This window comes from Danio rerio, chromosome 13 (genome assembly GCF_049306965.1).
Source record: "Danio rerio strain Tuebingen ecotype United States chromosome 13, GRCz12tu, whole genome shotgun sequence".
NCBI classification, from domain to species: Eukaryota; Metazoa; Chordata; class Actinopteri; order Cypriniformes; family Danionidae; genus Danio; species Danio rerio.
The window spans coordinates 23,645,242-23,661,132 of NC_133188.1; the positions used below are offsets into that span (position 1 = coordinate 23,645,242).

Consider the following 15,891-nt stretch of genomic DNA (forward strand, 5'->3'; position numbering starts at 1 on the left):
TTGATGTCCTGCTCTTTTCTCAATGCTACCCCATCATTTAGGCAATTTCATCCCAGCCCACTCAAGCAGCATAGCAGACGGCTATTACATTTTGTGTCACATTCTCACATTCTGCGGCCCCCCAGCCCTATTTGTTTTACAGGGCCACTGAGCGATAAATGACATTTGTCAGATTTTGCCAAGAGCGTCATCAACAAACTTCCAATTTTACACCATGCATCACCATGGCAATAACATGTAGCTTTTGTTTTCTGAACTTATGTATATTTATTTACTCTCAACCAAACGGATTTACTGCCACCAGGTTCAGATATTCAGCAAGTAAACATGGTAGAAACCGATAATGTTGCTGAGATAGAAAACAAAAGTGTCTCAGCTAAGGAGAGTAAAGGGGGCTCCGAGTGTTCAGGCTCTTAGCTTCTCTCCTGCATAAAGCTTAATGATCTGGAGGTAATGCAAAGTCAACTCAGATCAGAGGACGAGAGCGTGCCAAATAAGTGTGAATAAACTAGCTGTGAAAAGCGGTGGTTTCTTCAATTTGCAGCATTGAGTTTATGTTGTCCCAACCTATCTTAATTCAAAATGGCAGTTTTTAGTTATGGAATATTGCCCTTATTATTATAAGTGATATCTTTTTTAATCCCTGCTAATAGTCTTTAATCAAAGTAATTTCTCATGCTTTTTTCCAAAATCAAGAAGCACTTTTCTGATGACAATTGGCATTATTTTAAGACAACCTGTCAAAATCATAAAATCAACTACAAAGATTCAATACACTTTGGAAAAAATCTTTGTGTTGCCTAATCTGTTGCCTATATGGTAATGGAAATAAATGGTAACCAAAACTGTTTGACCTGAGTGTAAGTAAAAGTCTTTTTTTGGTGACTTTTCCTTTAAATAACCTAAACAGCCAAGACTGTGGAAAATGAGAACCCTGAAACCCCACAGAAATCTTCATTCAGACCCACTGAACTGGATCTCTCTGTCAACTCTCCATCTCAAACAGTTTATGCTTCCCTGTCCTCACCTATTTGTTGACATTTCAGGCCATTCTGAAGCAAGACATCTGCATTTATGAGTATAGGGAGAAACACCTGTAAACTCAATCCATCTGCGGCAGCTCTGAAACTATAGAAACTCTGACCTCTGCATCACCCGCCCTTTGGATATGTTTTATTGGCATACGAGACAACTTAAGGCAAATAAGGGGCAACCGTTTTAAGAGAGAGGAAGTCCTGCAGCATTCAATAAGCCATTTAATCGAGTCGAAAGCAGACATCAATACAGGTAAAACCCAGCAGGACACTCAGCAGGAAAGCGGACTGGAGGAGTTGTAGTTTACATGAGGACTCAGTATGTGCCACACAGGGAACACACTCAACACCACAAATGGAACACAGCTGCATTTTATAAAGAAAGACCATAACATGTGGAAAAATAAACGTTTTTGTGACCTTTGGCTTGTTGAGCTTTTTTTTTTTTAAATGTCATAAAGTGATGTCATATTTTGACTTGTTTAAAGTGAGGTATTTAGAAAAAAAGCAAGAAAAAAATAATAAAGTGCAGACGTGTTTCAGTTTGTAGATGTGTTTGAAGAAAATCGGATCATCTTAGGTGACATAAATTAATTACGCAACACTTACCAGAACAAATCCAGTCTCTTGCTTTAGAAACTATAAATGTTAAGTGTTACTAATTAACATTTTTACGCATTTTAATTTATATTCAAATGTCCTATTACTTTCCAGACAAACTCAATAAGTAGTTTGTGGCTTTGTAACAAACTGAAATTGTTAAAAAGGATCATAAGCATAGCTCTAGGACAATTAGGCTGCTTCATTATTATATTTCATTATATTAAAAAACAAACATAAATAAATAAATAAATAAATAAATAAATAAATAAATAAATAAATAAATAAATAAATAAAGCCCCAACAAATTAAACATGCAAATTAAATAAAAACAAAATGTCATAGATGTTAAGTAATAATAAATGTGTTAATAACATTTTGACCTCCTGCAGACACTCAGACTGTAGTGAGACTTGTCTCAGTGTCTGTGTCATAAATCCCCATGTAGGTGGAGAACTGATTCTCCGCTTGGCCTGTTTTTTAGCCATGAGACTCAGCCGTCAATCAGTGTAAAAAGCTTCCCAATGGGGAATAAGGAGCACCCTCAGTTTCAGAGCACTATGCCATAACTCTCTCTGTTTTCACAGCCACAATAACACGAGTGCTTGAGTGAGGAAAAAGTAGTGAGGAACATGTTATTTTAATTACTGTGGTGTTTACCACCTTATTCCAGTTCCCCAAGGAAAGCTCTATGCAGGCTTTGCAGTTCCTCGCTTTCGTTATTTTGATTGACATGACTTACCAGTGACATTGAATTTAAAAGGTTTAAGTTTCATCAAGTTTTTGTTTGTTTTTTTTGCTTCAAATGTGTAAAAGCTGAGAGTCCATTGAATGTGCTTTGACACAAGGACCACCGTCTAAACATGTTATCAATATATTTTATTAATGCAATGCTCATGATTCCATCATAGTTTATTATAAATAAATATTTAGGAGTCAAACATGAGTCAAACAAAAATATTTTACAACTGATGACATTTACATAAGTAGTTTTATATACATAAATGCAAGAAAATATTTTAATGATTCAAATTACGCAAGAAACTAAAATGGTAAATTAAGGGAATTATTTTCCATTCACCATCAACATAAAATATGCATTTTAGGAAAAAATAAAGAACATACTTATTCTGGTCTGTACTTATTAAAATATATAAAATAATAGGTGTTTATACTACTGTACATTGTATCATATTTAACATGTTTAAAGATATCCTGCTGACAAATGGGTAAGACCTGGTGGTTTAAAGGATAGAAGCGACATGTAAAATCGTTACTAATTTGTATTTTGAATAGATTCATATTTAAAAGCAATAAATAGAGTATTTTGATGTGACAAAAAATTAAATTAAATGATAAGAACAACTAAACATATACCCAACTCATTTTTAATAAAAGAAAAGAGAAATGCATCATTAATATGATCTGCAACATATCAAGGATGCTTTAGAGTTAGTTGTTAAATGACTTATCAAGTGTCTTTGCACAGTTATTCAGTGTAATGTTGAGGAAATCAGCTGCTTCATAAAACAAAAAACTTTCACTGTGACTTTATTCTGCTGCTGGTAAACCTTTGCTGTCACCATCTGTTGTTCACACCTTTGACAGCGCATCTCTGCTCTTTTTATCAGGACCCTCTCCAGGCTGAAGAAGGGAACAACATTGCCACCTAGAGGGTGAACCAAGTAAGCATCCAGCATCTCAGGCCAGATTCCCACAGCCCCTGCCACTTCATGTATCCTCACCAACACTTTGCCTCAGTAACCCGAGGCACATTTTTAAAGTAATTTCATCACAGCCCCACCCCCAGATAAAACACATTCAAATGCTGGAGTCACATCAGCAGCACCTCAAATCAGCAGCATCCCTGGACCGAGCGATTGCCCCTAGAGTTGGCTGAAGTGTACAGCAATTATGATGGTTCACTGAGCACTAACATTCAGAACTATATCTCCCCATGCAAGATCCAAAGGATCAGAGACCGGAATATAGCATGCATCCACAAGGGCATAAAGAGGAAAAAGAGGGAGGAAAACAAGGACATGAGTGGTTCAACTACACCATGTCAAATCTCTGTCCTTTTTGTTTGTTTGTTTGTTTGTTTCACATATAGCAATAAAACCAACAGTCGCTTTAACCAGTCATTGTTAAAACAAATGAAGCAGATTAAAAAACACACATCCTACCTGAATAGATGGGAGCCAGTCGAAATATATCTGAAAGCCGACTGTTCACAGGCTCATACGGAGAATCCTCAAGTAAATCATTCCCTGAAATATTAGCAAACAAAATGTGACTAAATAACAATAAATAAATGGTTACATAAGTCTATCATTAATGTCATTTTTAGATGCATTAAACAAAACAAAGTAATAAAGGCTGGAAACTGCAGCTTTACACAAATAAATACGTTAAAATTGGTATTCAGAATGATGCCTAAAAAGACTATTTGGGGGTTTCTAAAAAAATCTATTAATTCAAAAGACTCTTAACACTGTACAATGGAAAGGTTCCATAAATGTTAAAGTTCTTCATTGAGCCAACCATGCCATTAAAGAACCTTTATTTTTCACAGTGATGTTTGATCGTATTTGGGTCACTGATTCATAAAGACTGGTTTACATTTCCGGAGCCAGTTTCTGGTTGATTAGTTATCCTGGTCAGTTGAGCTGGCAAAGTTCCTGCTCTCCCTCTAGCAGGCACATATACACTAACATAAAGCATCAGATGACCTCACACTCCATAAACTTTAATGGACACTCTTCAGACAGGCATTTGAAGACTTTACAGTCACCCTATCTGATAGCACAAACCAAAAAAAGCAACTCCTTGACTACTGATTTTGGTCGCCAAGTATTAAAAATAAACTGTCGAAAACTATGTTGTGAAGAAGCTGAATACTTCATATGTTTATTTCATATGAGAAGGCAAGGCTGCGCACCCTGTAAATGCTGATAGATCCCCCAGTAGATGCGCAGGCAGTTCTTTTCCTTCTTCATCCCTCTTTTGCAGCGGCAGTTATACAAAGGACTCTGCTTTAAAGCGTCCAAGACAAGTCGACATTCATCCTTTGCCTCCATTCCAGTCACCATACTGAAGTTGGACTCTCTCCCCGCCACGCACTGCCTCATAGTTCGATACTTTGAGCTGCATCCCGGCTCCTTCAAACACAGCTCGTTCGCCTTCACACAGTCCAGCCGGTTTGAGCTAGAAAAGTAAGACTCCTCGGCAGATAACAGCACATCTATATAGGACAACAATGGAAATAATCATCAACTAGGCTACTCAAACTTACATAATAATAATAATAATAATAATAATAATAATAATAATAAAATAATAAAAGTTGTGGATTTTATCTAGCATGAACCAGGCTACTTAAATTACAAATATTGTTTAATGCATGGAAACATTTTGTGAGGTAAAAATTTCCCAAAATAGAAACGTAAGGTGTTTTAGAGACTAAAATATTAACACAAGAAGATTAAGCTGACTTAAGATGAAAGTAAAAACAAAGCTGATCCTCAATAACAAAACTGTGTCCTATTATGAGACATACGTCCTAGATCTATAACATTTCAGAATATACTGTTTTAGACTAGAATAAATGTGACGGGACCCGGTGGGATAAACACTTTTTAAATATTCTTTGAGTTTCAGTCTTCAGTGAACACAATGTGTAAATAACAACTCACCCAGCAGAGGTAAAATGATGTAAATCGCGGCGATAAACATTGCGCTTTTATCCGTGGTAAGTTCGCTCAAACACGCGGTTTATTGTTATGACGATGAAAAGGATAATCCTTCCTCATTTAGGTCCATTGAAACATCGCTGGTCACAATGTAGGCTATATCCACGACATAAAAGAGAGAGGGGAAATCCGTAATCTGGTCCAAAACTGTCACTAACCAATATTGAATGGCTTCTTGGATTAAGACAATTAACAAACAAGCAGAATTTGACTCGCAAGGCAGCAGGATAAAACTCCAGCTCTGAAGATGTGCCCGTGCGACTGTGCGCGCGCGACAGCACTGTGGCATTGAGTTGCGCTGTAACCCAAACCAAAAACCACACGCGACTCAGTGCGCGCTCAGCGCTTCTGCGTGTAACACAGCACAGGACAAAGACATCTTGTGTAGCCACTCCAAAACTTGGAATGTTTACTGCTATCTGTTACTGTTTAACTTGTATAGGGTGTCAGAAAAGCTTTTCTTATCAGTTGATATGTTTGTTTGCTTTATAAATTGCATTGCTGGTGGTGATTTCGTCTTTGTTTGCTGGGCTCTTTTGTATGTGTTAGGTGGGCAGTCTTGTCTAATGGAAATGTATTAGTAGATAAGGCATTGTTGGACTGATATCGTACCTCCATAAGCACAAAAATCAACTAATCTAAATGATTCATGTTTTTAAAATTTTTAAAACTGTCCCGTGACTTAGTTTAATATATTGTAGTTTTAATATATATATATATATATATATATATATATATATATATATATATATATATATATATATATATATATATATATATATATATATATATGTATGTGTGTGTGTGTGTGTGTGTGTTCATTTTTTTTTTATTTTTTTTTTACTGTAGGTGACATGTTTAAAAAGTCCATAGGAAGTAGTTTTACAATTCTGCAACAAAGAAATGTTGTCCTGCTAAATATAGAGATATATTTTGCAGCTATTTAGGAAAGTGGAAGCCCTGTACTTGATTTGCCAAAGGCTACAACATTTTTTTAAAGTTTATCCCAATAAAGTTTTGGTGCGATTTTGTTCATTGCCTACTGACTATAGGCTGGTGGAGGTCGCCCTCTGTTGGTATATTAGTGTATTTTAAGGAATGACGAGACAAGCGGTCCTCAGCCTTTCTTGCTTTGGTTCATTTATTGTTCAATTCAGCATTAGATGGTTCTCCACAAAGGCTGCGTTTTTATACAGTTTTGTACTGAAATAATAAAAATACAATATGTATTAGCTGAATAAAAACATGAATAAAGTTGGAAATAAAATAAAACCTTCAACATTTAATTTTTTTATGTAAATTTTTTTTTAATAAAACGAATTAAAGTGTCATTTAAATAAATTAATAAAAAAAAATCAGATTAACAAAAACTATATTAAACTACAAACACAAAAAAACTAATATTAAAATAACTGTAAACATTACATATTTATCACAATTAAGGAAACATTGAACATTTGTAAGCCCTAACATCAAAATGTAGAAGAAATGTTTTTTTCTTAAATGTAACAAATGTTTCATATTCACTGACAATTATTGACATGAAAATGTAAAGTGTTTTGCCAATATGGACGTCACTGTGGCACAGTGCGTATAGCAAGATCGCCTTACAGCAAAAAGATCGCTGGTTCGAGCTTCGGCTGGGTCAGTTGGCATTTTTGTGTAAAGTTTGCATGTTCTCGTGTTTGCGTGGGTTTACTCTGGTTCTTACCCACAGCAAAGACTGGATAAGTTACAACTATTACAACTGAAAAGGAAAGTAGTAAAATCCTTAATAAATTCCTCTGGCCTAATTTTACTATTATAGTCTATGTTAGTAAATTACAATAATTTTGTTTTCATAAAAAGGAACTTTATATGTTTTGTCACTGTCTAGTGTGAGACTAGTGTGTTAATTTTAAATTGGCATTTACACAGAAACTTTCATAAGTCGAAAGACCCCATTCAAGATCTTGCTTCTCGTGAAGACAGTTAACATGGTGTGTTTTTGTTTTATAATTTTTTTAAATTATATAGACATTTTTAAAACCTATTAAACCAGACATTACCAAATGTGTCTTGCTAACTGATAAAGCCAGGTTAAAAGCAAGCCCAAATGAGTCAAAACATTGAAACATACTTTAATGTGACAGATAAAGCCTATTTGTTACACTTTGTTATTGTTGTCCACATGTTTAATGAGTTAAACTACAGTTTCTGTCTTTAAATGTGACACAATGTCCTATAAAATGACAAAGAACAGCACATTTGTTTAAATCTTATTCCTTTAAAAAAAAGTTGAGGATTGCAGTGTGATATATAATAACTACTCCTTTTAAAATGATTCATACTTTCAAGTAGTTTTGAAATGATGACAGCAAAGTTTGTTTCGTATTTTTTAAAATGTCCAACAAGTCTGACAAGTCATGGAAAAAAAATAATGTTGTTCATAATTTAAATTAAAAAAATATATCACTATGTCTAACGATGAAGAAATGAAGATCAATCTCTCTTGTGATATTTATTATTAAAAGGCTATTTTACACCAAAGGACATATTTACAGTAAACCAGAAGTAAGGTACAGGAGCTGTTACTGGTGCAGTGCCTATTTAAAAGGTACGTATTTGTACCTAAAGGGTCCATAAAGGTACCTCAAAGGTACTTTTTAGGTACATTTGTGCACTAATATGCACCTTGAGGTTCCACTGTGGACTCTTTGGGTGTCTATCTTTTAAAAAGGTACTGCACCAGTGATAGCTCCTGTACCCTTATTTCTGAGAGTGTACTGCAGGTCAGTATTTTTTTTTAATAGTCACAGAGTTGCTGAAGTTAGTGACCACTTATATATTCTTATAAAATCAGATTTTGAACAAATAAACACATCTATTTTCTTAAGTGATATTTTACAAAAAAAAAATAAAAAATAAAAAAATAAAATTACTGCCTATTTGTCAATTATCCAGATATCTTTTGTTCAAAATAAATACATAACTCTAACTCTGAGACCACAAGGTCACAGGCTGGTGGATTATATTCTACTTATTCTGCCTTGTTAACCTGGTTAAACATAAATCCATTTCTCTAAATCAATTAAATGAGGTTTATTTTTATGCCTATATTTTAATAGGGATCAATTACTTTGATCCAATCGATTGACAGCCGCTCAATCAAGAGCTCTGCATATTGTCTGCTTGAAATGCATTTCTCAATTAACCTGAGCTCATTTCATTCTAATAAACCTAAGTGGAGAACTGGGTTTGCACAAGCCATCATGACACGCAGGGTTCAAGATCATTTGAAATATTCCTCTCACCTCATCACTCTTTCTCTCTCAATAGGGAATTATCTGAATTGTAATAACTTAATCGATTTGTACCAGGCTTGGCTCCAGCTTTAAGATTTAAGGTGGGCTGGGCAGTGGGTGATGGCTGCATTGTTGCCTGGGTAGACCAAGGCCTGATTTGCACTGTATCATTTGATAAATAAAATGGCCAAACTTTTAGTCCCATCTCCGTGTGATGTAAGAGTTTAATTGGTGAAGACAAGTTTGAAAATCATAAAACAAAACATAAAAAAGCATTCAATCAATATTCACTTTGCAAATGAATGTCTAAATGATATCAATATAATCAGGATCATATAAACTGGATCACTGTAATGTGCTGCATGGCACCAGATCAAAACCATTCTTTCCAGCAGTGTTTGGAAAAGTGGACGAGGTAAAAAAAGTGACATGACAAATATTGAAAGACCAAATGGCACCAAAGTAAGGATATTGATTGCTGACTGTGCTTATAAACGCCAAACAATACAGAACTGACAGATTAAATTTAGCTTCAGAGTGGGCCAGTGATGAATGAAAATGTTACTGGGGTGAAAAGGACTCAGCCATCCTATGGGCATTTCTCACATGTAGTGCATCTGGATCATCAGTTCTTATGCAGGTAGACTACAAGGGTATTTATCATTGATACCCCTGCTGTAATCATGCTCTCAGCGGGTTAATGTCAGTGCAGCATCTGAGCAGTAATTAAAATAAAGTTACCGGACTCCAGTAAGTGTCCTTAAAAAAAGAAGAGCCTGACACATCCTGTAGTCTGGTTAACAGACAGCTACTGTTAACAAACTGTTAAAAATGTTACAAATAGGGCCTACATAATGTAATTTAGAAATGTATAATTCTAAACAAAGTACTACTTACACAGCCTACATTGCATCTTAATTATACCCTCAATTTATGGTCTTATAAAAGATTATGGGCCTACATCATCTAAAAAAAGTCTACATGATAAAAATGACATTAAATGTTGCATGCAATGCAACAACAACAACAACAAATACAGTTTTTCCTCAGTGGCTTTGGTGCATTTCTCACAACACATTTGCACAACAGTTAATGCAATTCTCAAAACAATTAGTCATTTGCACACATCATAGCAGTTTCTCATTCCTTGCAACAAATTGCAAATGCTTTTGGACATGCATCAATTGCTTTCACACAACTCTCTGCTGTTTATAACATTATTATTAGCTTATGTCCTGTCAGTCAAAATTAACTAAACTTGTGAATGCGGAATAGTCATTACTTATAAAACTAATAGTCCTTATGTCATTACTTGAGTCATCACATACAAAACTGTTGAAGTAGTTTTCAAAATCTGTCAAGCAAATTTTACAAACAATGTAGATGCAGTTTTTCTTTTGATGCAGCCATCAACTGAAATTTCACATTTTCAAAACAGTTAACACACAGGCCTAAACAGCGGCACTCATGTTCAGAATGACACATTTTGCTTGCAAAAGGCACATACCGTGTCAAAACATTTAAAATATGCAACAAAATCTAGTTTTACCTTTAAACAACACAACTTGCAAACAAGCATATGAGCTCTTTCAATTAATCATTACACAATGGACAACAAAATACAAAATACAGAACTCAGTGTGAATTAGGGCACCATTGCTTGCCATTGTAGCCTATTGGCAATGCCATTTGTTGTCTTTCTATTTAGGCTGTCAAATTTGACTTTTTGCTAAAAATTGGACCCAGAATAAAAAATGCTTCGATTAAATTTATATTGAATTCATTACATTTTTTTCAAACTGTGGCTGAAAACTATAGTCAAATCTATTGGAAGTATAGGGCATAGCCACTATTGACCTTCTCCATCCATGCAGGCACATATTCATACTGATATTGGTAGTTTCTAATGGTTAGGAATAGATGGTTTCTGTTTGGTTACCACCATATAAAACAATGGAGTTTGAACTGCTTGAATGACATCCGTGTTAACTGTTTTGAAAAATGGTGGGGAAAATGTGTCAACTCCAATGAGAAAGGGTTTACACAATTGCAAGGCCTGTCTTCTGCTCTGCTGGGATAGTGATAATGAAAATGAAGTGGAACTTAGTTTCTTTTACCAGGTCAAAGCAAACAAGAAAAACTGTAAAATCTTTTTGCACTATTGCTGCAATATTGTTTACAGTTGTGCACAGCTCAACCCACAGAAAGTTTATGTTTGTTATAAATAAGGGTGAATTTATTCCTTTGCACAATGCTGTGAATAAACTTGTACTCAGATACATCACTAAATGCATTGTTGTCTGACTACTGTAGTTTTTGAATGGCTGTGCAAATAGTATATAGTGCTGTCTTGAGCATTTTTAGGAAGTGTCACCAAAATCTGACTTTTTTTTTTTGCATTGAAAAAAAAAATGTACAGAGTAAACTGACATAATGAAACATAATGATCTTGTTCATAAACAATGGTGTCAGGACCTTTCATCTTGATGACATTGACACTTTCATTGACATCAATACTTGCTTAAGTGCTTTAGGTGAGTTATCCATTTTGAACAAGTGACACACTTTTGCAGGTTATCAACTACATTTTGCAGTTTGTACTAATTGTTTTGAGATATGCATGAACTATTTTGCAAATGTAAATAGTGTGAAAAATGCACCAACGCCACTGAGAAAATCTGTAACAGCAACATATTTTCCCCAAATAGAATTATTTTAGCCTATTTTCATTGTAATTTTATTTTTATTTTTTATAGCATATATTTGGTTGTTCCCACAATTAAAAAGTAAAACTGGAAGAAACGTACTTTACAGAGCATGTTATTTGTGTTCCTATTTTAAATTCTTGACCTTCATAAAACATGCAGAAACCAGATAGATAGATAGATAGATAGATAGATAGATAGATAGATGCTCGTGCATTTTCCTTGGTGAACGAGGATGCCCATTTGCGCATGCGCAAGAGGAAATGATCGCATTAGTTTCGTACATGGTACATGCGTAGCTTCTCAATCGCCTGGCGTCTTGTTTTGAAACGGTTACCTCGCGAAAACCGTACCGAAAATCTTCTGACCTTTTGCTTATACAAGGCCTATATTTGAACAGATTTAAAATGAGTCTGGATTCCCTTTTTGAGCAAATTTTATTGACAGAGCAGCAGGTGTCTGAAAACACCAAGCAGCTTCACGAAGGTAACTAAATCTGGCTTTAGCGGGTGGGTTAACGTTAGCCAACTTTACGGAAGTTTAATTTTAAACGTGAATTTACTCAGGTACACGAAATAAGTTTGTTACACAAACATTTCTTTAAATAATTAACATATAATGTGTATTTTTATTCAGTTAAAGCTGCCATTAAGAGCGCACAGGACAAAATAAGCTCCTCAAGCGAACAACTGGAGAAAGCTCGTCTTGAACTGGATGAAAAGGTAACCTTATGCTTGTACATTACTTTTATTATTCATTTATACGTTTTACGCAACGGATGCCCATTCAGCTGCAACCCATCCCTGGGAAACATCCATACACCCTCATACACTACGGACAATTGCCTGCTGCCTATAGAAAATATTAATTTCCTTCTTGTTTTAATTGTTATGTAAATGTATAGACCCAGATAGAAATATTACAGCACAGCAGAATATATGCCCTGTCACTCATCTTAAAAGTTTATCTTTGCAGAAAGCTGATATGCAGTATTAATATCCTTTTGGCGCTGTGAAAAGGCATTCTGTTTCATGATTAAAACACTTCATCTAATGGACAGGATACATTAAAATGGAGTGGATCAATTCAAAGCGGCACTGCAAAATCAATCTCGTTTCTTTCAGATTACATTAGTATTATTGTTGAAAAACCTTTAAAAATATCATTAACCTTGCAAACATATGGCATACAGTTTGCTTGATACCAGTGACATACATGCCAAGTCAATGAGTAATTGCATCATTTAGTTAAGGAGTCATTTCATGAATGCAGGGGTCAATGGAAAGGCGGTCTATAGGATTTTGAATGCAGATGACTCCAGATGTCATCATTTACTTAAAACAGTCACCAAGTATTGAAAATTCATATTATCAAATTAATATTTTCTAAAGCAATTTTTCTATTCATTTATTTTGCTCGTGGCAAGTTAGAACATTTAGTACAGACTTCCTGAATGACCTTTGTGATTCACCTGTGGAAATGAATGTCATGAAAGACGTGTCTAATTTTCTGCATAATATGTTTGGTCAGATCAACGTGTCCCATATAATTATGAGACATAATTTGCTTGCATTCTTTGAAGCCAGGTAGAGAGTAATTACTTAAAGGATCCTTGATGTCTTTCACACTTGACTGAGCTGGTAAAAGGGGAGAAGCAAAGACTTGAATTCAGAAGGCATTTTATGTTATGTTATGCCAATTACAGAGTGACCTACAAACAAAATGACATAAGCTTACCTTCACAAACAGCATTGGAGCCACTGATCCGTCAGATAAGCAACATTCTGTGTTGCCGCAAAGCCTTTGTTCAGCCAGTCAGAAAATAACATTGCTGTGAATGTAAAGTTTATCCAGGAGCCCCTTTTGCAGAACATCTGAATGAGACACTCCTCAAATTCATGATTCATTTGTGACCACAGGCTCAGCTGCTTTCTGAAGCCAGTCTGCAAGTTGATTTGATGACAAAACAACGAGATCAACTGGAAAAACAGAAAGAGGAGCTCTTGGGCTTGCAGACGGAACTCAAAGACAATCTGGTATACATAAACGCATTGCATATTGTTGGAGTTAATTGCGTCTCAGTCAAACACCCTGTTAAAACACAACAAAGATAAGTTTGAAAAGGCTGTATGATATTGGAAAATCTGACATTGCGATATTTAGTTTTCAGTTATATAAATTGCGATATGAATAAAAATGGTTTAGACAACTTGAATAGTGCTATTTGGAAAGAATAAATTAATTATTAGAGTGATTTTGTAGGGGAGTGAATCATGCTTAAAATATTCTATAATAAAGAAATTGCAAGCAGAAATAAAAACAATGGAGCTAAGATAAAAGTGAGAATACAGTGCTTAATGGTAACAGTATTTAGCTACATAAACTAAGTAATTAAATGTAAAATAACTGCATTTCATAAACAATGAAATAAAACAAATTAAAGTAATTGAAGTTACAAAAAGTACTTATTCTTGTGCCTGAATACTTTAAACTCTTTGACATGCTCCCACAGTCACAGGTAGGGCTGGGCAATTAATCCAAATCGACATTCAGATTTCAGAACATACAATCCAACTTTTTTTTCCAGGTTGATTTTTTTTTTTTCACTTTCCCTACTGCGTGCGGAGTCACTTGACCTCACTCTGCCACACTTTGTGGCCACATCTGATCTCTCAAGTCGGATGACATTCTTAAGTCTTACAGTACTTAGCACTACATTGATGATGATTGAAAGCTGCGCCATTTTCCATTACATTAAAATTCAAATAGTTGTTCTTTTATTTAGAAGAGATAGTGTTTTCTACTTTTAATATGAAAAACATTGAAAATAATTTATTTTTTTCCAAACATGGAGGTTATTTTTTTTTTCACTTTTTTATAAGGAAAAAAAAGTGACTGTTGGTTTTAGGCAATGTAGGTTTTAATTTTAGTTGTTCTATTTTGATGTTCAATAAATAATCATAGATACAGGTAGTACAGTGGAGATTGTGTGTTTCCTTCAACTATTTTAAAATTAAGTAATGCACCCTTGATTCAAAAAACTCTTGGATATTTACTGTACAAAACATGTCAGTAATCTATAAGGGCAAATAAATAAATAAAATAATCGTTCATTAATCGTAATCGAGTTAAAATGTTCAATTAGTTGAGAATTTTATTTAAGGCTAAATTGTCCAGCCCTAGTCACAGGCCTTTAAAACACATGCAAATGATAAACTTCATAATGGTTTAAGTCTGCAGTGGCTCTACTGTACAAATCTAATGTGTTCTGAAATGTGACTATAAAATATGATATAAACCAACATATAAACACAACTTTGCACATCCTGCAATATGACGATTTCAGATGTGCAAACTGCTATATCAATGCTGAAATTACATATTGTGCAGTCCTACTTTAAAATAACATTGGCACAATTACTGTATGAAACTAGCCACCACCGCTGTGAGTAGTAAAGTATTGACTGATAAAGAAAGATGTCGCTGCCTGGTGTTTTCAGAGTTTGCATTATGACTGCAGCACACATACTGAAGTGTAAATTTGGGGTTTGATATTTAAATACATAATAGTCTTTCCATTGTTTTACAAATCAGGAAAAACTGAAAAGAGAAACCAGTGATGAAAGAGAGAAATTCTTGAAGGAGATGATAACTTTCAACAGCGAATTCAACCTTGTCAGCAACAGAAATGCTGTGCTTCACTCTCAAACACGGTCTAAGATTCAGAGTTTGGAGCTGGAAGCTGAAGCTCTACACAAAGGTGAGTGTTTTATTGTGGAATATCTGAATTAAAAACAATATTTAGCATCAGTGCATTGCAAGCAGCCTACTGTAAATGCATAAGCAAAATCTGATTGTCTTAGTTGCTGGGACTAGATTACATGTAAATACAAGCTTGCAGTCAATACTTAACTATTTTTGAAATAGGTTTCTTATGATGACCAAGGTGACATTAATTAGATTAAAAATACAGTAAAAAACTATGTAAAATATAACAAATATATTCCAAAAATATAGAACACAAGCAATACTCAAACAATAATAAAAGTGTATTATTTACAGTATAAGTTGAATTTATAGCAGCGTATTTTGGTGAAAGCTGTTGTAGATTTATTGTGTTTTCCTTTCTTTATCAGGCTATTTATTTCTATAAAATAAGAATGAATAATATGGCTGGGATGACATTTTAAAACTGTAGTTTATGTCTTGGCCCTGTATCTAAAAGGTTCTGTGAAATTAAAATAAAGTTTTTGTTACATGCTAGTATCAGTATGTCTTTAGGTTATCAAATATATGGTGTTTTCCAAAACAGTGACAAATTCAGAATCAGAAGATATAAACATCCAAAGCTTGCATTTTAGCATTTCCGCCTACATACAGTATATGCATCAACTTTTTTTTTTTTTAAACATCACCTAATACTGTACTTTGATTTCAAATCTAATCTTCTAACCAATCAAATATTCTCCAATATATAACATGTCCCACCCCTTCAATATGCGTTTGCTTGTTAAAT

At 34.4% G+C, this 15,891-nt stretch overlaps 1 protein-coding gene and 1 non-coding gene across 43 annotated transcripts in view; one reads left to right on the forward strand and one right to left on the reverse strand.

Annotated features, from left to right (window-relative positions):
• gfra1a (gdnf family receptor alpha 1a) overlaps positions 1-5,738 on the reverse strand; it is a 293,308-nt gene extending 287,570 nt beyond the window's left edge. For 3 of the 4 annotated variants that reach the window (XR_012388705.1, XR_012388704.1, XM_073919997.1), the window contains exons 1-3: positions 5,330-5,738; positions 4,576-4,878; positions 3,821-3,904 (exon numbers count right to left, since the gene is read on the reverse strand). Coding sequence is in view for 2 of the 4 variants with exons in the window: in XM_073919997.1 (XP_073776098.1) it covers positions 3,821-3,904; positions 4,576-4,878; positions 5,330-5,369 (427 nt within the window). In the remaining 2 variants the exon portion in view is untranslated. 4 annotated transcript variants of the gene reach the window in all.
• Positions 1-15,891, forward strand: part of ccdc172 (coiled-coil domain containing 172) — a 216,616-nt gene that overhangs the window by 16,347 nt on the left and 184,378 nt on the right. For 20 of the 39 annotated variants that reach the window (XR_012389232.1, XR_012389244.1, XR_012389235.1 and 17 more), the window contains exons 1-4: positions 11,678-11,861; positions 12,012-12,097; positions 13,295-13,411; positions 14,970-15,135. This is a non-coding gene — a transcript (coiled-coil domain containing 172). Of the gene's footprint in view, positions 1-3,265; positions 3,320-11,677; positions 11,885-12,011; positions 12,098-13,294; positions 13,412-14,969; positions 15,136-15,891 lie in introns of those variants that run through there. The other 19 variants (XR_012389264.1, XR_012389261.1, XR_012389253.1 and 16 more) reach the window with 3 other exon arrangements.